Here is a 22,782-nt window from a genome sequence, read left to right as displayed (position 1 = left end):
CTACTGTAGCTGCTTCGATGTATTTGAAACTCGCATGAAACTGCTAATTGAAACAAATACTGTACTCAAAACAGAGAACGATGTTAAAAATGCAATTTAAAGTACTTCAATAATAATTACAGTCCACAACAGATCAAAAGTTCCCCTTTATGGGGGAATAACTTCCAATGTTCTGGTCTCAGTTTTAGTTTTAATAAGCATGTGAAAATTCTGAGCATGCTCTGCTAAAGATTTAGGAATTCAAGAGGAAGCCTGATTTCTACTCAAGCTCTAAAACGGGATCAGAGTTAGCTTTGACAATTTCCCCAAAGGCTCCAAGCAAGCCCTTGTTCAGTACTGCTATTTTCTTCCATTCCTCTGAAACACTCTACAGATTTTTTTGTGGGTTTCAGCATGTTACCTTAATAGAGGTCATATCCAGGCCATACATTTAATGCACATGGCTCCCCTGAAGAATCCTGGGAACTGTAGTTTACCAGTCACAGAACTACAATTCCCAGCACCCTTAGCAACCTAAAGTTCCCAGGACTCTTTTTGGAAGGGGAATATGTGCTTTAAAAATATGATGATGATGTGAGCAGAGATGGGATGGAAGCCATTTATCTTGGTTATCCTTACCAGTAATTGACTAGAAGGTTTCGTAACGGTGGGGATGACGTAGATCGCATCTTGTGACACAAGCCCAGATTTACCAGTTCGCTCATTCTGAGCATAGATCCAGCCTTGGCTTCCTTCCAGTCTTCTGCCACGGGCATGCATCCTGCCTTGGCTTTTTTCTAGTCCTCTGTCCTTGGCTAAAATCAGTAAATCCCCCTTCTTAAAGGCCAGAATTGTGGAGTCATCTGGGAAGCAAAAAAAGAGAGAACTGCAGTAATGCTGTCCAGCCATTGTACATCAGAGAAAATCAGGGGGGGGAGGTGTTTTCAGAGTTAGACCAAGGCATGAGTCCTCAGACTTTCTCACAAGACCGGTTATGCGGGATCGGTTATGCAGCCATTTTGTGCAAATATTGATATCTGAGTTTGTATCAGGGGGGCCACTTCCTAGAAGCTGAGCCCTTTTGGTCCCCCTGTGATATTTTTTGGAGAGGGACAGACCTGCCCTCTGTGGAGGAGGCCAAGTGTGGAGCTGAGCACAGTGCAGCTTCAATAGCCAGCTCCTCCTTCTTCTCCTCCTCCTCCTCCTGCCACAGAGGGGAAGGAGCTGCTGGCCATGGAAGACATGCTGCCGACATGTTCGTCTCTGCCCCCAGGTCTTTTGATGTTGGCCCCCACATTCTCCATCAGAAGCTGGTACCTCTGGTTGTATCAAGCATGTGACAAGTGGGCCATGAGAGTAACTTGCCATGAACAGCAAATCACATTTGTTTATCTTGTGAACTGCCTAAGATCTTCGGGTGAAGGGTGGTATATAAATTTAACAATAAATAAATAAGGAATGTAAAATTGTGTTTTGTGCTCACAAGGCTGTGTACACACCATACACTTAAAGCAGACACATCCTGCTCCAAAGAATCCTCTAGACTGTAGTTTAAGCCACACAAAGCTACAATTTCCTGCACTCTTACCAAGAATCCTAGGATTCTTTTTGGGGTGGGGTATGTGCTTTAAATGTGGGGTGTGTACAGTTTCCCTTCTTTCCCAATCTTGTTTTTACCTCAGTGACCTGTCTAGTTTTTGTTCCATTCTTCTGCTACATCATTACCTGTTTCTGCTCACGTTTCCCACTAACAATTTCTCATGCCACCTCAGGAGATGAAGGAGATTTGTGACTGGATCTCTCAACACTTTCCACTTAAGAGTATTTCTTATAATCAAGTGGTATATAAATTGTGTTTAATAATTCAAGAACATGTTTTTCCTTAAAAGAAGGTGGAGAAGCTGAAGCATTTGAACTGAGACTGCAGGAAAGACGAGGAAAATTTTTCCTCAGTTCTTCCAATAAGCAAAAGTCCATCCATGTAAAGCTAGGCGGTTTGCTGTTTACGAGCCAGGAATGCTGCCTCATTTTGGTAAACAGTTCAATGACCTCTTTCACTAAGAGGGGACAAATGATGCACACAAGTTTGGATGGGACCACACCAGCAGCTGATGGGAAAGTCATAATCTGCACCTGACATCTATCAGCAGAGAGAGGGGCCCAAACCAGCCCTCCATTGGACACACTGATTTAGCGTAACCGGACCCTTGGAAACTTCTCCATCTGAAAGCACCCTAAGTTACCTTGCTGCTTGTTTTCTTGCATTGCCACGGCATACTGTGACCTCTCTTTCAGTCCTTGCAGAAACATGACCACCAGCTCAGCAATGACAACGCTGTTGGCCGATGTCAAGACAAACTCTTCGGCACGCAAGGTGTTGAGGGTGCAACTTTGTCCGAACGCCTTGACTGCCCTGTGAAACACAGAAGTAATTTGTTAAAGAGAAGATGGCTCTGGAAGCTGCAGGAAAGCAAAGCTCTACATCTACCTACAGCCTTCAGAATAAGAGTTCAAATGTCCTCAGATCCATTAATTCAAAGACACAGTGGAGTCTCTTAACATGGATCAAAAAGTAAGGGGTGGGAAGGACGAGACCTGATGTTTTCCAAAGCTAGAACAGAATCACCAACTCCTAGTGGGAGGTCAAATTTGTACATTCAGCCCTTCCATGTCTCCTTACAGAGACATCTTATCCTGCAAGGCTCATTCTCAAACAAAGGGGGAACAGGAAACACAGTGCTGTAAGGGATAGTGAGATGATATAAGATTTCATACTCTGAGTAAACAGAACTCCATACCTGCTCCTTGAAAAAGAGGATGCTTTTTAAAACTTTGGGGAAGGGCCATAGTTGAGCAGCAGAGTCTGGTAGGACTAGGAAAGAACACTCTGAAATCTTGGGAGAGCTACTGCTAGCCACTGTAGGCAGTACTGAGCTGGGTGGACCAGTGATCTGGCTCAGTGTAAGGCAGCTTCCTGCATAAAACCTCCTCCGGCATAATTGTTGAGAAAGGAAGACAGAAGAATCAAATGTGGCCAACGATATGACGAGGAGGTAGGAGCTGAGCACCCTTTGGTTTCTTGAGAGTTGCAAGAGGGGACTCTGCTGCTCTGCTGTGAGGGAGCACTCTGTCATGTCACCTGCCTCACTGCAATAGTCCCAGTGGAGTGCCAGCCCCTGCATGGTGTTTTTGAACCCCAAGTTCACAATCCCACTGACAATGGAAGACTTCCAGCACTGTCTCCCACTCAGTTCTTGACCTTTCCTTGCATGGTCAATAAGGGATTATTTCTCAAGCTTCCTACGATCAGAATGTGCACTTATTCCAAAGTTTCCCAAGAGGGTCCTGCGATGATGAAATGCATTTCATATATTGTGCAGAATGTCAGTGAGAATGCAGTATCTACACTCTCTTGGGCCCACGGTGTCCCAGCAGACTTACCTGTTTGTGTGGATGCCAGTGATTTCTGGGAAAGACAGGTCTAGAAGTCTCTTTTCTGACTCATCTAGGAAGCAGATCCCTTTCCAATTAATTGCCACTATGAAATGGTTCTTGGGCAGACTTGGCCCTGTAAACACAATTTTTAAAAAGGTAGTGTGGCGACCTTTTCTTACCTCAGATATTCCTCCCCTCTGTACCCTCACCCACACAAAAGGGGTTGACATTACCTGAAAATTTGGTGACCTCAAAGAATCTAGAAAAGAGCAGAGGCCACTGAAAGCGGGCAAAATCCACCAGCTGCTCCTTCACGTTCTGAGGGGAAAGTCGGTCCTGGGTATAAGGGGCCTGCAACATAGAGATGGAGAGGTGACTAAGTCTGCTCCCTTCCAGATTTTCCTTCAGTGACAACCATCTCTCTTCTGTGTCTATGCAGACTTTTATGGGGGAAACCCTCAAAACTCTATTCAAGCCCACAGATTTAGAAATACTTTAAAATCCTTTGAAGTGGCAGAGCTATCTTTAAATACCTCTAAACTGCCAAAGGCCAGATATGAGCTGTCTCCTTTTGACTTAGCAACAGCTGCAGCCACATATACAAATAAGACTGGGAAAACAGGTACTGACGATGCACTTCTGTTCTCAAAAGGAATTGCAGATGTACGGGAACGTGGATATTTCCATGGGCATGCATGTCATCACTGCTCTTAGAGACTCTGGGATACTTGACCACCTGATCATGGAATGTGGACCGAGTGTTGATTCTCAAGCGGACCCATGCCCAATCCATATTTCAGTCTGGAAGGTATGGATCAAGTGAGTCCAGTTTGGAATTCATGTTTGCTGAATTCCTCCAAATGCTCTGCAACACATATGGGATTTCCTGGTGCACATCCACCGAGGATAAAATACTGAAAGACGACCGTCAGTTCTCCCCAAGTGTTTCAAAGACTGTTCACTTCAGCTGCTATTGCCACCAACGCAGAGGGGGAAGGGCAAAGGGAAAGAGAAAAGCTGCAGGAGAACAGAAGAGGTAAGTGGGAAATCAGCAGCAGCAGCAGCAGCAGCGAATGCTCAGTGAAGTGAAAGAAACAGGGTGCACCATTAGCAATCCATCACCCCTGTCAGGCCCATACACAATTTGTCAACTTGTTGAAACCTCTCAATTGTCATAAATTCATTCAGTGGGACACCCCGCTCAATCCTCCTTAGTAAACCATAGGGGGCAAATATATTGGTCCTCTTTTCCTCTGCCACATTCCTCTAGGACACTTATTTTCTGTTCCAGAAGAAAGCACAGAAGGACAAATGCATTATAAAACAAAGTTATGTAAGACAGAAGCTATGGGTTATGTTAGTCCTAGTATGTACCCCTGGGTGTTCTTACCTTAGCGTGAGCATATGTGATGAGGCTCACCCACTTCTCCTTGGATTTAGACTTCAGCAGCTTTGCTGGGATACACTCCTGGAGCATGTTTTGAACCAACTCATTTTGGATGGACTCTCCAAACTGGACGTAGCAATATTTGGCTCCTATCTCCACCAAGTCCTCTTCCTATGACAATTAATCAGGTTTGGTGATTTGCTAGAAGAGGCTTTAACCTAATGTCAGTCATTGCCCAGACTAGACAAATTAGATATTCATCTTCTCCCAAGCAGGTTTGATCCAGAGGTTTGTATAGCACACATATACAGAAGAATGAATTGCACTAATGGCATTGAATAGAATATTGAAACAGTAAGGAAAGATCCATTTTGTCAAAGAAATGCCGCTGGGAAGACTGATTATGTATACCCAAACCAATCCATTTCCCAAAGTGCCTTTGGACTCCATGTATTAGTGAATTAAAAACCTACCTTCTCACAGCGGTATTCTCCATATCGAATGCCACGGATGATTTGATGATAGATGAGCTCAGTGCTGACAGGATCTTCCTTAGAGTTGTGCCAGGGAGTGAAGACTTCTTTCCTGAAGTACAGACGCCAGGGAGTGTGGCGTTCGTGGCCACCCTTCTCCTTTTCCATTTGTTCACACTGGGAAATGGCATCCATTATGTGTTCCCGTTCGCCACCAAGCGACCAAGCCTAACAACATCAACATCACCCATTTCAAAGATAAATGAGGTTGTTTTCCTTAATGGATAGTCTAATAATTTCGGGGAAATGCCCCCAAGTCATCTCATGTAAGGGGATAAGTTGTGAGTGAAAATTACACAGTAAGTTATATTTCACCAGGATAATTAATTAGCAGCATGGTGTAAGGCAGCCTTCTCCCCATATACCCAGACCCTACAATCACCATCTGATACCCTTTCTCCTGCGCCTCCTGCACAAGAGGTACAGAAGGTGGCAACCTGAGAGCAGGCCTTTTCTGAGGTGGCTTGTGGAATGCTGTCCCCAGGGAGGTTTGCCTGACACCTTCATTATACAGTGGTACCTCAGGTTAAGAACTTAATTTGTTCCAGAGGTTCGTTCTTAACCTGAAACTGTTCTCAACCTGAGGTACCACTTTAGCTAATGGGGCCTCCTGCTGCTGCTGTGCCGCCGCCGCACGATTTCTGTTCTCATCTTGAAGCAAAGTTCTTAACCTGAGATACTATTTCTGGGTTAGTGGAGTCTGTAACCTGAAGTGTATGTAACCCCAGGTACCACTGTATATATCTTTAGGTACCAGACAAAAATGTTCCTCTTCAACCAGGACTTTGGCTGAATAACATTCTACAGCCTTTTAAATGTGTTTGTGGGATGTGGGGCTATTGTTTTGTTGTTTCTGTTTTAACCAGTGCTTTTTTTCTGGGGATACTCAAGAGTAGGCCAGTACCAGCAGTTTTTTTCCTAGAAGAAAAGCACTTGTTTTAACTATTTATTTGTGTTTCCATCTTCTTATCCTGAGATTTTTTGATGAAGAGCAGTATATAGATCTAATAAAAAAAACAACAACTTGGTACCCTCCTACAATTCCTATCAGCCCCAGGCCAGTGTATGGTAATGCAAGGATGGGAAGGTGGTTTCATTTTATGCCCTTCTAGGGTATTGTTGAGGTCAGGGCAGGGACTTGATACAAACACTATTCCTTAAAAAAAAACCTTGTGTAGAACTTTGTAGATAGACACATTTGTAGATATTCAAACATGAGGTATAAATGCATACCAAAACCACCACATTTATTCCACTGTATTTTGAGACCCAGATGATTGCTAGAAGATAACAGGCCATTCCTTACTTGAGTATCCACGGTAGGTTGATATAAATGGGCTTGTTCTTTAAAAAGAATGTCATGTAGACTTTTTGCCCATGCAGACTGAATTTGCACATGTCACTATTTATGTGAATCTGCTACCAGGAGCACAAAATCTACAGGCTGCATGCAATGGGCTACTTATCATAGGGATGTTGGCCATTTTGATCTCATAGTATGACTTTCACATGACCAGGATAACCACAAGCACATTCAATCTACGTCGGTATATGTGTGTGTTTGTGTAAACTCTGGCCACATTAAAAAGCCCAAAACGCAAACTGGTCTTCAGCTCTAAAAGCACACCTTACCTGCTGCAATTACCGTATTTTTCGCCCTATAGGATGCACTTTTCCCCCTCCAAAAATGAAGGGGAAATGTGTGTGCGTCCTATGGGGCGAATGCAGGCTTTCGCTGAAGCCTGGAGAGCGAGAGGGGTCGGTGCGCACCGACCCCTCTCGCTCTCCAGGCTTCAGGAAGCTATCCGCAAGCCGTGGGAGAGCTGCCTGCACCCTGAAGCCTGGGGGCGCACTGAGCTCAGCGCCCCCCAGGCTTCGGGCTTCGCGCAGCTATCTGCAAGCTGTGGGAGGGCTGCACGAAGTCGCACAGCTCTCCCACGGCTTGCAGAGAGCTGCCTGTTCTGGGGGCTGGGGTCGGGGGAAGCTCGGGCTTCCCCCGCCCCAGCCAAGTGCCTGGGGGGGAAATAATTTTTTCCCCTTTATTTCCCCCCAAAAAAACTTGGTGCGCCCTATGGGCCGTTGCGCCCTATGGGCCGAAAAATACAGTATGTGGGAAGATGGCAAACAATCAGGCTTAGAATATGGGAAATTGCATTTTCACATGTGAAGAGTTGGGCTACACTGATGGCAAAGAGCCCTCTCCCCCCGCCCGCCCCGCCACCCACACACAAAACATAACTGAAATTTAAAAGAGTTGTGTAGATGCCCCCCACGCCCTAATGCATTTAGGCAGATTTCACCCCACATGCAATGTTCTTTCACCTTGTCATACAAAGCAATATAGAGAGAGAAACCAAATGTATCCTTCAGGTTAGTTTTCTCAGCAACACGCTGGCAAATTTCCTTTGCAATGGAGGCTGAATCTGCCGAGACTGTGATGCTGCTGCCATTCATCAGGGTCACACTAAGTGTAATAGGCTTCTTATTCTTTGTTGCCTGAAAGCCAAAGAAACACAGGGGCAGAGTCGCACAGCAACTTTCTCCACACTTGCTCTATATTGCAGCTATAATGAGAATCCCAAATCGTTACACAAATATCCACCTTTCAGATAAAGGGGAGAAACCTGACTCTTCTAGATGCTATTAGACAAAAGTAATTACCTATGTAGTAACATTCAGGCTTCTTCTACTAAGCCCTTTAGTACTGCAGACACATTGCTTCTCTGCAATTAATTGGAAGTGTTTAATAATGAAAGTTCGGCACACCACTTAATCCAGCAGTGCTCTTGCTTGTGGCCAGCAAAGATCCTTTCCAATATTAATTTTTTTAAAATCTTCCCCATGATCCTGGATATAGGATTAGTAATATATACTGCCTTAATTGTCCCTTGAATAGCTTATCTTAACTGCCTTCATTGTTCTTGCAGGTGGAGTTGGGGTTTAATTACAAGTATTCATTTTAAGAGCAAAATACCAGTGCTGAATTTCACAATAAAAACTGAGATTCTACATAGCAAGATAGCATATTCACCAGAAATGCACTTCCTCATGGCCAAACTCCAAGGACAAAAAGAGAATAAACGAATACTTAAAGACTCGCCACTCCTGCCACAGGAATGGAAATTGGTACTGGGACAACCGAAAGGGGCTGTTCAGTGTCTGGGGAGCATGCGGGGGGGGGGGGGCACGAGACTCAGCAGTATTTTGCCTATCTACACTAGGCAGGTTGTTGCTGCAATCATGTTTTATTGCAAAAATTATATGTTTTTGCCATCTATCAGAACTGGAAAAACAAGCAAGGGAGACAAGACACAAACCATCTACTACAACAATCTGCCAATGGAATCCACTGCTTCCAAACTGGACACTTTCTGTGACAAAGCCACACTTTCCTCACTCACTTTTTAACATGCATCTGTATGACATCATGAACAAGACAGGTCTCCCTCTCAAATTTTCCTTGTTCCGCCTTTCACGTTTCCCCCCAAAGCTCAGAAAAAAAACTTTTTTAAAAGCCCTGAATTCAATAGTTGCCCTATTTCCGCAAGTGCAGATGCCTATTGTGCTGCTGTTTCAGCTGATTAGACTGCTCTGGTCATTTCTTAACTTGAGCTCTGTCCTGTTCCTTCTGTATCATCTGTCCCTCATCAGTAGGAATCAAAACTATCATTTTAGCCTTTGTCTAAAGAGTAAGTGAACACAAGGAAGCAATTCCAGACAGACTAGTGCAGAAAGCAGTAAAATGCACAGACCCCTTAAGGAGGTTAACTGCCTTCTGTTACAACCCAGCAAGATTCATCAGTGTGAGAAAAGGATAAAATGATGGTTACCTGCAGCTCCAGCCAACTAGGTGGATCAGATCGTGTTCCATTCATATATGTGCGCTTCAGTCTTTCAGCACAGTATGGGACATATAATGTTGGTCCACCCTGGATGAAATTCAGTAGGTACTGGAAGTATAAACAGACCACAGTATTAGAAAGCAAAGACTATCCCCAAATCCTTATTAATCATCTAATACAGGTATGCAGAACTTGTGAAAATATTTACTCATGGTTTACACCTCTTCTTTTTCTGGGTTTTGAGTATCATTTCCCAAATGACATATTCTTTGTTACTCCCTGACCTCAAGGAAAGTGACATTTTTTTCTAGGGTTGCAAATGTGGAAGGATAAATTTCTTCCTACCCCACAATTATGCACTGCTACCTTCACTGCGATAACCATCATCTCCACTGCCTTCTCCTCATTCATCCCCTCTTCTGTGGTTGCCAGGAAAGAAGCTCCAAGATGGCACCAGGATCTAGGAATGCCAGCTTGGCCCTGTGACCATGGGTGCCTGGGGGCTGGTGTCCTGCAACGTGCATGGCCCTGGCACCAAAATTTGTGGGTGCCCGGTCCCTTCATGGGGAATTTTGTGGGTACTCAGGCACCCAGGGCCCCAGGGAGTTGGCACCTATGTCAGGATCCTAGAGTTGCCAATGAGGTTATATTAGGGTAACAGCATCTCAAGATGGTGAAGTGGTGGAAGGTGACAGGGTGGGGGGAGAGAAGAGAAGAGAAGAGAAGAGAAGAGAAGAGAAGAGAAGAGAAGAGAAGAGAAGAGGAGGAGGTGGGGAGGCACCATGAGGGTGAGGGCAGCGGAAGGTGGTGTGGTGGTGGTGGTGGTGGTGAGGGGCAGTAGCTGTGGGCTTTTGTCTTAGGCAGTTTCCCCTCTCTATGCACACCGATCACAGACACAATCCTGTACATTCTTGATATTCTAGATTCCAACATACTGTAAAAAAACAAAACTGCAGAATAACTACCTTCACAAACTTGTCTGAAGGACAGAAGGAACTAAGACAGAGAGACAGCAGAATCCAACCTCTCAGATAACTGGTTTGGTTTTTATTCTCACTGAGTTGCTTGCAGATCTGACAGTAAATTTCATCCCTGTGAAAGAAGACTAATTAGCAAAATAATCCTCATCCCCAATGACAGACTTTTTGCTAAACAGATCCATGTACAATTTCCCTGCTACAAGTGGGTGTACTTGAAGTCTGTTTGATTACATTGTGCTTTTTGTTTTGTAAGAAATGCTGCACCTAGGTACCTTATGCTCAATCTGGTAGAGATCTACACAATTTTTAATACATTTTTCTAAGGGCTATATGCAGGACTGGCTCAACACATTTTGCTGCCTGAGGCAAAGGCCCTCGTATCCCACATATGAGCCCCACCTATGCTACACTTCTACTTCATTCTTGTTCTTCCAAGAATGCCTAATTCAGGGGTTGCCAATGTGGCACCCACAGGCCTTGCAGAGGGCTTTCCTGGCACCCACAGGGTCCTTGCTCCCACCCCTCTCCTTGCTGAAATTAGGCTGGAAAGAAGCATCCAATGTCACCAATTAAAAAAAGCTGGTGTTCTGCATGTGGTGCCCATCTCAGTTTGCAAATGGCCACATACCCATAAATGTTGGCCTAGTTAATATACCAGATATACAGAATGTTAAAAAATGGATGAAGTTAAGATGAACCCAGGCTTTTCTAGTAGGTCATTTGGATATACTCTGTACAGTGGTACCTCTAGTTACGAACTTAATTTGTTTTGGAGGTCTGTTCTTAACCTGAAACTGTTCCTAACTAGAGGCGTGCTTTCACTAATGGGGCCTCTTGCTGCCGCTGCACTGCCACACACGATTTCCATTCTCATCCTGGGGCAAAGTTCTCAACTCGAGATAACTCTTCCAGGTTAGTGGAGTTTGTAACCTGAAGCGTTTGTAAGCTGAGGTGTTTGTAACTTGAGGTACCACTGTAATCTGAAAATGTAAGCTGCCCCTTAATATATAATACCTGATGGCAGGACGCTGGATAGCATTGCCAATAATGAAGTGCACTTTCTCAAGATTAGACATAGGTCCCTCAGACACAGTGCTTTCCTCCCGAAACATATCTTCCCCATTGCTCAGCTGGTTGGCCACCTAAAATGAAGCAGGAAACCATTTTCCACCTCTTGCCTGAAAGGTTATTTTCAATAAATACACTTAATTCTGGGATAGGAAATTGTTACATATAACTGATAACATTCTCTTCTATGGAACGATCCCCTTGCCTCTACACTCACACATACACAAATCTCCTATATATACTTAATTTTAATTTTATTCACATATAGGAGCATAGGAAGTTGTCTTAGACTATCAGTCCATCTGGCTCAGTCTTGTCTGCACTGAATATCAGCAACTCTCCAGAGTTTCAGTCTGGGGCATTCCCATCCCTACCTGGAGATGTCCAGAATTGAACCTGGGGCCATCAAAAACAGATGCTCTGCCACGGAGCTATGGTATTTACCCTAATTTTACTTTGCCATTTATATACCTCTCAATTAGCCATGTTCTTTGGGCAGTTCACACATTGAATCATCAATTGAAAACAACCAAATACAGAAGTAAGCACCAAAACAAAAAGTAGCACAAAAACATACAAAACCAATACAACGTCACTAAAGCATAGCAAGGGGGGAAACACAGGAGTTTTAAAAACTAAAATACATTCAATCTTAATTATTAAATGACCTGAAAGGGAAAGAAGGGGGCTTAACCAGCCACTGGAGAGATCCTAATGCAAGCGATGGATGAGTCTTTCTGGGGAGAGCATTTCATGACCAGGGTGCCACCACTTAAAAAGTCCTCTCTTTAATAGAATTGTAGAGTTGGAAAGGATCACCAGGGTCATGTAGCCCAACTCCAGGCAACGCAGGAATCTTTTGCCCAATGTGGGGCTTGAACCAGATTAAGAGTCATGTGCTTTACCAACTGAGCTATCCCAGCTGACATAATCTGACTCACTTCACTAGACAGGGGAACCCGGTTAAGGGCCTCTGATGAAGATCATATGGAAGGAAGTGATCCTGCCTCCAAGCCATTCAGGGGTTTAAAGATTCAATTCAATGTTCAGTGAATGACTGAAGATTCAGGATAGACAAAATAAAGTGCTTCTTTACACAGTGCGTTGTTAAACTAGAGGCAGTGATGACCACCAACTTGGATGGCTTTAAGAGGATTAGACAAATTCATGGATATAGCTATCAATGGCTACTAGCTGCATTCAGTATGCTTCTGAATACCAGTTTCTGGAGACTGCAAGAAGTGCTAATGTGCTCAGGTTCTGTTGTGAGCTTCTCATACGCATCTGGCTGGTCACTGTGAGATCAAGATGCTAAACTAGATGGGCCCTTGTTTGCTCTCACAGGACTTGTTTTACATTCTTAATTCTTAATTCAAACTGATGCACTATGAATGTTTATTTGGAAGTAAATCCATCTGTCCCGTCATATTTATTGCTGATCAGAGGATCAGCACCAACAAAATGTGTTTGGTGGGACTTGGTCCTGAATAGGATTGCAGCCTTCATTTCCTTTAATTCTTGAGACATAATCCTCCCACCCCCTACTGCAGGGGTCAGCAAACTTTTTCAGCAGGGGGCCAGTCCATTGTCCCTCAGACCTTTGGGGAGCCGGACTATATTTCAGGGGGGAAATGAACAAATTCCTATGCCCCCAAAATAACCCAGAGATGCATTTTAAATAAAAGCACATGTTCTACTCATGTAAAAACACCAGGCAGACCCAGCAAATAATCCAGAGATGCATTTTAAATAAAAGGACACATTCTACTCATGTAAAAACATGCTGATTCCCGGACCGTCCGCAGGCCGGATTCTGCCCCCGGGCCTTAGTTTGCCTACTGTCTTTGTGCCTTTTTTTTTTTAATTAAATGAGGAATTGAATGAGGAAGTACTTCATTAAAGAGGCCTAGAAGGTTCAAAACAGAAGATGGGACTATCACAGTTGCAAAGCTCTGCATCACATCATCATCTACTGCAGCAGTTCAGAGCTGATTTTGCAGTTTTGTCACAATCATGGCTCTGCCTTCCATGCTAGTCCTGTTAGACAATGTAGATCAGCAACACTTGGGACAGGAACCACCTGTTAAATATGTGGCTTGCAGATGATCTACAGCAGAGTGTCAATCACTCACAAAAGTCTTTTTTAATAACTTTTTTTTTGTTTTAAACAGGTACATATAAATATAAACAACCAAAATTACAAAGGAAAATTCCTTAATAGTAATGAAAAAAAACTAAAAAAAACTACAAAAAATATTGAAGTACATGACACAGAACATAAGCAACTATGGGAAAGATAAAAGAAAAAAGAAAAAAAGAAAAAGAAAAAGAAAGATGAGCCAAAGCAGGAAAGCTCATCTATTGTACACTTCCATCAAGCTCACAAGAGATCATTATTCTTATCAATTATCTCTATCTGCATTCCAAAGGAATCCCTCATCTTGGTATCAGGGGACATTTCTCTATGCGGTATCATTCTAAACATAGCCAGATCTTTCTTGCTGAGCCCTTGTCCCCTAAATAATTATTTAAACATTCCCATTCTTCTTTCACCAATTTTTTAGGTTTATCTCTTATTGCATCTGTCATCTTTGCGAGCTCCAAGTACTCGCACAATTTGACTACCCATTCCTCTTTAGTGGGTGTATTTTTATCTTTCCAGTGTTTTGCCACTATAACCCTTGCTGCTGATGTTGCATACATAAATAGCCTAGTTTTGTTTTTGGGAATATTATCTGAAACCATTCCTAGTAAAAATTCTTCCGGTTTCTTGCTAAATGTAGTTTTTATCAATCTCTTCATAAATCATGTTCCAAAATCTTTGTATCTCTAGACAGGACCACCACAAATGGTAGTATGTTCCTATCTTTGTGCCTTCTTTATAATGTTCAGCAAGGGGGTTGGGGTTCTTTTTGTCTTTTGAGTTCTGTGCAAGCAACCAAATTGTCCTACTCTTACAAACATTTCTTTTTTCATTTAACATCAAGTCTGGTCACTTGACTCAAAGCACCAGCTCCCCTTGCTTTCAGAATGGACATGTTTTCATATGCAATTTTTCTATTAAATTACTGTTGCCCAGAGTACTTATTATTAAACAATGTAGTTCAATCCCAGGGCTTTTTCCCCAGCTGGAACTCATCAGAACTCAGTTCCGGCACCTCTCAGGTGGACACCATTGCTATTATAAGAGAACAAGGGAAGCATTCGTGGTGAGTTCTGGCACCTCTTTTTCTGTAAAAATAGCACTGTTCAAATCCAATGTCAAAACATAGCCTACCTTTCCAGTCAGCTTGGAGTTGCGTTTTAGTTTCACAGATGAAATGACATTGGAGAACTTGTCCTTCCTGTTGTCCCTCTAAGACAGAAATGTTCATTATGAACTTTGATCCTCAAAAGTCAGTGGCAACTGCTAAATTAAGGGAAAATATTCTCTACAGTATCAAGCACTGTTTCCTGAGAACTTTCCAGTCAAGTAGTACATGCAGGAATTCTGATGCAAAAGAAGAATGATTTGTTGTCCACAGTATATGTTATACTGGTGATTCTGGATTCCACAGTATGAAAGACACACGTGGATGACATATCAGACCACTGCAAACTTTCGGATTTAACAAGTTCTTCATAAGGCACAGGTAATCACACAAAGAAGTGGAGAGAAAAGACGCCATGGGAGCATGTGGAGCTTTTAGGCATGCATGGGACAGCCAGGCTCCAATAAATTCACCAGCAGATCACCTGGAATCAAAACCACTTTCTAGAATGTTGGTAGACTTTCATATTAAACATTTGGTTGAAGAAAACACTTTGAGGAGCAGAGCTAGGTTGTTCTCCAGCTTAGCCAAGGATTTTCTGAAACCACTTTTTCTGAAACCCTAACTCTGCTTTCACTGTAGTCTGAAGAAGACAAGGGTCTTGCCAAGTACTTTGCAGATTTTTATTTTAAAAAAAGAATCACACACTAGACTATCTCCCCCTCCCAGCACTATAAATCATGTACTGAGTAATGTAAATGGAATGTAGGACTTTCTTTTCACACAACAGAGCACTAATGAACTATGACCCAGTTTTCTTCCAAACCAAAATGGGTTACAATTAACAATGGTCCAATCATAGACAACTAGCCTGTCCTCATTAATTATACCAATTCAAGTCTGCAAGGACTAATTGCAGGAAATTAACAATTAAGCCCCAGAATCCAGCTACAACATGGAACAACCATCTGCAAAATTCCTTTCATCTTGGCCAATCAAACGCAGACCCCTGGTCCATACACACTGTACCAGTTATATTAATATAGCACTTAATGACCCTCTTGGCTTTGCATCTCTGTGATGGCTGCAAAATCAGGATAATTATCAAGCATCTCATAGATGGCAATTCTTGGTGAGTGTGTTACTGGCAGGAGTTGCATGGGTTTGAATTAGGAGATTTGGCTCTAGTCTACAGCTGCCTGGTGTGTTGCACCTACATGAAGGCCATTTAGCATCTCCAAGTTCTGGATAGACATCCCAATCATCTACGTGGGTCATCGGATCCTCTAGGAAAGGAAGAACTGTAAGAGATTTCCTCTTTCTTATTAGGTCTTCCATGAGCAACATGGTCTTGCCAAGCAATGGTGTGTGCCTGTATCCTTCGGTTGCTTTTCAGTCCTGCCTCCTAGTTTCTCCTTTGGTCTGGACTTACTCTCCACCCCTGCTCTCCCAGCTCACCTCAGGCTGCTCCCCACAGCCCAGCCTTGACAGCCCCACATACAGCTTGAGAGTTTGGGGAGGTCTGCTTCAGTTCTTGAATGTAGCAAATTAAAATGCAGACTTGTAGCCTCCAATTATCAAGGTCAAGCTCAACATGCGTTTGTAACTTAGTGTGCTTTTTCCGTTTTATAAAACAGTTGTGAGAGTCCCTCAGTCCAAGTCAGGATTGCAGCACTTGGAGATGGGGGGTGAAAGGTCATCCTTCCTACACACTGACTTTCCCCCTCTGAGATCTTTTCCCTCCCCAAAGATGCCACTGCAAATACAGTAGTACCTCTGGGGGCAAATAATAATTTTCTGGGTAATTTTCTGGGGGAGAACAGCACAGGCGAAAAGGTTAAGATGCAAATTAAGCAGAGGCTTGACAACCATATGTCAGGAGTGCTCTGATGGTGTTTCCTGCTTGGCAGGGGGTTGGACTCGATGGCCCTTGTGGTCTCTTCCAACTCTATGATTCTACGATTCTATTCTATGAAATACTTCAAGGAGAGTGGTCTAATTTTCGTAAGTTTATAGCTGTGAAAAACAATGCCCTCCTCTTACCACATCAGGACTGTAGTTGCCTGTGGGCTGCAGCTGGCTTTTCTTGCCAAAGGTATCATAGACCTGAGTCACTTCAGAGCTGCTCTTGCTGTTGGTGTTTTTTCCTAGCTCTGGTAAGTCACCCATGAACTGCAAGATGGTGGTCCAAACGGCTAGAGATGCCTAATATGGATAGGACACACATTGAGATAGTTTTGCATAGTAATGGTAAAACTAACGTGTCTCAGATTTTACCCATGGGTATTTGCATGCACTTAATTCCCACGGAAGTTTGTGAGGTTCTGTGTGCCTGTACTGAAACCATAACAACTTTGTGATATAATCTGCAATAGTAGCAGTAGCTAGGCAGCAGCAGTCCAGTCAGTAGCTGGCACTGGTTTTTGCTAATACTGTAATGTAAAACCAGCTTGTTAGTTTTTCCTGTGTTGAGACACAATATGATAGTTTCTTTTATGGAGGATTGTAAACCGATTCAGTAAATCCTAGTCAATCTTATAAACTTAATTTATTAAATCCGCATATGAATAAATACATATTCTCCCTTTGTTTTTAGATAACAACTGCATGAAGCATTCCCTCCCATATGTGAGAGACGGTGGTATTTTTTTAAGTACCTGTGTTTTAAAAAAAGTTCATAAAAAAATTGCTGCCCAGTAAATTAGGGTTTTGCTTTTAACTGAACAAATATATTGTAAATCAGTTAGTCTAGCAGTTGTATTGACTGCATACACACCATGCATTTAAAGGATGTGCCTTCCCAAAGTATCCTGGGAACTAGTGTTTCTTACGGGTGCTGGGAATTATAGCTCTGTGAGGGGTAAACTACAATTCCCAGGGGTATTAAGAGGGGGAGAACATCCTTTAAATGTATGGTGTATACACAATCTAAATCTTGCATTCTAACATCGGTGTTCTTTCTGTTTTATTTCTAGAACAGCATTTTGTGGCCTGCAGAAAACAAAGGGGGAAAAAGAATAAGATCTAGGGTGCTGCTAGTGTTGTCAGCAGAACTTAAGCAGCACAGCGAAGAAGAGTTACACTACCAGAATATCATCCTTCTCCTCATGGTAGAGCAATGGGTGGCGCAGTGGCCGTCGAATGTGCGTATGTGTAGAGGAACCTTGGAAGTAAGTGGCTGCAAATTTGGGGAATGAATATTCTGCAAGACCACTCGTCTCCTCTTCCTCGTCCTCCAGCTCCATGGCCATCGGGATCATATCCAGGTCCACCTCGTTCAGCTTGTACATCTGTGTCTTTGTCTCTAAGTCCTACAGGGCAAAAAAATCACAGACTATGACACAGAAGAAGAGAACATCTCCATCTCTCTCTCTCTCTCTCTCTCTCTCTCTCTCTCTCTCTCTCTCTCTCTCGTGTTGTTATCCTTCACTCTCTGACTTCCCACAGAAACATCAGTGCTTACTAGTCCTGATTTGCTGCATTACCTCTGGGATTAGAGGCAGTGTTTGGAGAACATAAATCAGAGAGCATTGTTGCATTCGTGTCCTGACTGTGAGCTCCCCACATGCATCTGGTTGGCCACTGCAAGAACAGGATGCTGGGCTGGGCTAGATGGACCTTTGGTGTGACCCAGCAGGGCTCTTCTTATACAGAGGCTCCAGCAAGGCTGTTTGCTTGTCTGAGGCATTTGTACCCTGCCTTTTAGCCAAGACACTCTACAAAACTGTGTCAATGTCGGCTCATTTTATAAGCATCATTTTAAGGTGTGCATAGTGGACACCTTCATAATAATAATAATAATAATAATAATAATACTTTATTATTTATACCCCGCCCATCTGGCTGGGTTTCCCCAGCCACTCTGGGTGGCTTCCAACAAAGTATTAAAATACAGTGGTCTGTTAAACATTAAAAGCTTCCCTAAACAGGGCTGCCTTCAGATGTCTTCTAAAAGTCTGGTAGTTGTTGTTCTCTTTGACATCTGGTGGGAGGGCGTTTTCCACAGGGCAGTGCCACTACTGAGAAGGCCCTCTGCCTGGTTCCCTGTAACTTGGCTTCTCGCAGCGAGGGAACAGCCAGAAGAGCCTCGGCACTGGACCTCAGTGTCTGGGCAGAACGATGAGGGTGGAGATGCTCCTTCAGGTATACTGGACCGAGGCCTTTTAGGGCATTAAAGGTCAGCACCAAAACTTTGAATTGTGCTTGGAAACATACTGGGAGATAATATCTCCAGGTGGCCACTTCATATGCTGTTTTCCCCCTGGAGGTGAACAGGCCTATGCAATACAGACTTTACAGCTGCTTACCTCAAAGCCCAGAGGAGCCTGTCCTTCTTGGCCTCCGATTAAAGAAGGTAAGAAACCAAATACTCTGTCCACCATTTCCTGGTCACTGATGACATCATATATTGCTTCATGTTTGTCGTCAACAGCATCATATTTCCTTAGCTTCTCAGCATCCTCTTCCAGCTGCTCCTGTGGATAAGTTATATGAATCCATGTAGCCAGCACTAGGAACTTGGGGGAATGAAAATCTGAACACATGCCAAATCCTCATAGGCACAAAGTGCAAGTTTGGCTTTCCATGGCCAGGAGGACAAACAGGTTTACAAAGTAAGTTACTAGAATGCATATGGGAATTCTCAGGAGCAAAGTATGCCAGCTACTCAGAGCATACAAAAATGGACCAGATATTTTCAAATGTTTCTAAATCTCATCTAATTCTGTAAGCAATCCATTCCTTATAAGCCTAATTTCTGTCACCTAGTTTTAGATTTCCAGGCACAGGCACAGTGGTATCTTGGTAAAGCAGATCTAAGTAGTAGATATCTGACCACATACAGTATATAATTATATACAATATACAATTAACTGTGTAATCTCACTGTATACAAATTGTACAAGTGACAATAAAGTATTTCAATATAACATGCTGGAACTAAGCTTGCTGAGACCCAGCATATGCTCTTGGATTCCAAGCAAATTATTTCATTTTCAAATACGTATAGGGAACAAGAAGATTTCATGGTGAAAATAATTTGCCTGGCTAGTAAAGGTAAAGGTAAAGGGACCCCTGACCATTAGGTCCAGTCGTGACCGACTCTGGGGTTGCGGCGCTCATCTCGCTTTACTGGCCGAGGGAGCAGGCGTACAGCTTCCAGGTCATGTGGCCAGCATGACTAAGCCGCTTCTGGCGAACCAGAGTAGTGCACGGAAACGCCTTTACCTTCCCGCTGGAGCGGTACCTATTTATCTACTTGCACTTTGACGTGCTTTCAAACTGCTAGATTGGCAGGAGCAGGGACCTAGCAATGGGAGCTCACCCCGTTGCGGGGATTTGAACCGCCGACCTTCTGATCGGCAAGTCCTAGGCTCTGTGGTTTAACCCACAGCGCCACCCACGTCCCAATTTGCCTGGCTACTTCTGACTTTAAAAAATCAGATGACCTTATAAGGAAAGGTGTGGGGCACCTTTAACCCTCTAGATGTTGATAAACTACTACTCCTATAAGCTCCAGCAACCATGGCCATCAGGGATGATGGAAGATGTAGTTCAGCAACACCAGGCAGGCAAAGGTTCCCCCCCCACCTGGTATAGAACCATAACACATGCGTGAAATGAACTTCACTTTCACAAACGGCAAAGTAGTGACAACAGGTACAGATGGGAGGACATTTGTTGTGTATGATGAACTTTGCTAATATTTCTGCACAGACAGAACTCTCCATCAACATGCATGTCTTTCTGCTTTGGAAATGTGTCCACTTGCATCACTGTATGTGACCTGCTGTGGAAGCACACATTTCTTCTGTGGGAGTTTCTTCTGCCTGAATGCCATCATACATGAGAGCCCGGAGACCGAGAGAACCTACCTTTTCTATTCTAAGCGCTTCTTCCCTTGCTTTCTTTGCTCCAGTTATTGGAAGGAGATGCTTATCTTCCTTGAAGCGTAGCTGTCTGGCTTCCAGTTTGAGTTGCTGCTGCGGGTAACAGAAACTTACGATTGTTGTCTTTAGCCAGGTTTATCACTTTGCACTCCCTCGTTTCCAAATGATTCCCAGCCTAACATTTGCATATAGCAAGGGCAAAAGTCTCACTGTGGCTGAGGCCCCCTTCCAGACAGCCTTTCTATTATGCATCCATGATGATTTGTGCTCATGATCTTGTGGGGAAGCCACATGTAATCTCAATTTCAATACTCTTTGCACCTGGAAAAGTTTTGGGCTGGTCACACTGCTTCATTTCCATTTGGGGCATACCTAGTAACTTCCTGCTGAAATCCTGTAACTTTTTACATCAGGAATGTTCTCATTTATTTTTGTTCTGCTTTTGTTGAGCTATATCCTCTCCAGACAACAATAATATGGTAGCAGTGGGGAAGCATCACAGAGCAACCAATAAAGCAGAATAAATGCACCACAAATATTACTGCATCAAGAACATAAGAATCGTAGAGTTGGAGGGAACCACAAGGATCATCTAGTCCAACCCCTGCAATGCAGGAATATTTTGCCCAATGTGGGGCTCAACCTCATGATCCTGAGATTAAGAGTCTCATACTCTACCAACCGAGCTATCCCTGCAATAAAACACCAGTTTCACCTTTACAACTAGTAAATACTACTGTTAGAAACTAAGTATCTATAAAGGTAAAGGTAAAGGGACCCCCGACCATTAGGTCCCGTCATGGCCGACTCGGGGGTTGCGGCGCTCATCTGGCTTTACTGGCCGAGGGAGCAGGCGTACAGCTTCCGGGTCATGTGGCCAGCATGACTAAGCCGCTTCTGGTGAACCAGAGCAGCACATGGAAATGCCGTTTACCTTCCCGCCGGAGCGGTACCTATTTATCTACTTGCACTTTGAGGTGCTTTCGAACTGCTAGGTTGGCAGGAGTAGGGACCAAGCAACAGGAGCTCACCCTGATGCGGGGATTCGAACCGCCGACCTTCTGATCGGCAAGTCCAAGGCTCTGTGGTTTAACTCACAGCGCCATCCGCGTCCCTTAAATATCTATACTGGTGTACTTATAAATTAATAGCTTCCATTGTGTACTTTAAAGTTGCATTTGATTATGAGGTCTCCAAAATATTTTGGAAAATTAATGTCTTTTAAAATCATCACATAACATTTTGGCCTTGAACGATTTAAAAAAATTTACTGCAAGTGCTAAAGGCAAAACTCATTCAGTGACATCCTGGTAAACCATAGTTAATGGTTAGTGTGACTGTGCCTAAGAGGACTTTTTCACTTCTCCCTGCTAGTACTGGGAGGAAACAAACCATGTACTCTGGATTGGCAATACATCGAAAACAAGGATTACAGCTTGTTTCACTCCCAAAAATGCATGATCGGCAGCCAAGGTTCACTGACCATAGTTTGTTGCAGTAAAACATGGTTCAGTGGACATAAAGCAAAGGCAGAGATTGTGGTTTGTTTCTTCCATGCTCCAGTGAAGAGTTAAACAAGCCTCTTAACCATGGCTTGTGACATGTGAACGAGGCCAATATATCTAACTCTGAACACAAACAAATTGAATTGATATGTATTTTAAATAATTCTGTTCTTATCACCTTGTCAAGAGTTCCAAGACCTCACCCTCAACTGTAGTAAGCAGGGGGTCGTGATTAAATGCATTATGTAGTATTCGGTTATTTTGTACCTTGAGGATACTAAAGTCATCGCTAGGCCAACTCTCTATTCGCAGGATTTGGCTGCTGTCAAGCTTTCCTACTATGATGCATCGTGTGCTGATTATGATCCAACTGTACCCACCTCTCTCTTCATTCTCTGGAAGCTCCTACGAGCAAACATCCCTCTGGCATAAGCCTGTATCACACACACAGCTTTCAGCTGCTCAGCTGTTTTCTGGCGCATCAGGTAACCTCGACACAAAGCTTGGAACTTAATCACACTTGCCCGGGCGGCCTCATATTGCTTCACAAGCTGCCTGCTCCGGAAAAGGGCCTGCAGGCGCTCAAAACCCAACATGATCTAACCACATAAGAGAAGAAATGGATAAGGTGAATGAATAGCAGGTTAAAAATGCTTCAAATAAATAAATATTCAATTGTCTTTGAAAGCATCTCATGGAGGTCCTTGCCACAGTGACAAAACCAAATTTATCTTATCCATCTTTATCTTATCCATACACTAAAAGCACATCAGGAATACATGCAAGCAACAGTCCCCCCCCCCCCAGATAAATTAGCCATCTGTTAGACCTTAGACAGTTGTTGCGTTAAAAACAACAACTGAACCAAGGCAGGGATCCAAAGAACTATGTGAAAAGCACATCCAGGGGGATTT

At 43.4% G+C, this 22,782-nt stretch overlaps 1 protein-coding gene across 4 annotated transcripts in view; it reads right to left on the bottom strand.

The window, feature by feature from the left end:
- MYO7B (myosin VIIB) overlaps positions 1 to 22,782 on the bottom strand; it is a 55,573-nt gene that overhangs the window by 11,849 nt on the left and 20,942 nt on the right. For 2 of the 4 annotated variants that reach the window (XM_083615073.1, XM_083615075.1), the window contains 16 exons: positions 22,249 to 22,467; positions 20,349 to 20,456; positions 18,783 to 18,950; positions 17,562 to 17,786; positions 16,519 to 16,680; positions 14,502 to 14,579; positions 11,171 to 11,298; positions 10,142 to 10,268; positions 9,165 to 9,284; positions 7,657 to 7,830; positions 5,275 to 5,502; positions 4,805 to 4,972; positions 3,648 to 3,765; positions 3,421 to 3,547; positions 2,223 to 2,392; positions 619 to 842 (listed from right to left, as the gene is read on the bottom strand). In XM_083615073.1, the coding sequence (XP_083471199.1) occupies positions 619 to 842; positions 2,223 to 2,392; positions 3,421 to 3,547; positions 3,648 to 3,765; positions 4,805 to 4,972; positions 5,275 to 5,502; positions 7,657 to 7,830; positions 9,165 to 9,284; positions 10,142 to 10,268; positions 11,171 to 11,298; positions 14,502 to 14,579; positions 16,519 to 16,680; positions 17,562 to 17,786; positions 18,783 to 18,950; positions 20,349 to 20,456; positions 22,249 to 22,467 (2,544 nt within the window). The remainder of the gene's footprint in view (positions 1 to 618; positions 843 to 2,222; positions 2,393 to 3,420; positions 3,548 to 3,647; positions 3,766 to 4,804; positions 4,973 to 5,274; positions 5,503 to 7,656; positions 7,831 to 9,164; positions 9,285 to 10,141; positions 10,269 to 11,170; positions 11,299 to 14,501; positions 14,580 to 16,518; positions 16,681 to 17,561; positions 17,787 to 18,782; positions 18,951 to 20,348; positions 20,457 to 22,248; positions 22,468 to 22,782) is intronic. The other 2 variants (XM_083615074.1, XM_083615076.1) reach the window with 1 other exon arrangement.

This window comes from Podarcis filfolensis (assembly GCF_964270895.1).
Source record: "Podarcis filfolensis genome assembly, chromosome: 5".
Taxonomy (NCBI): Eukaryota; Metazoa; Chordata; class Lepidosauria; order Squamata; family Lacertidae; genus Podarcis; species Podarcis filfolensis.
Note: the sequence above shows the minus strand (reverse complement) of the source record. Positions and strands in the feature narration are given on the sequence as shown.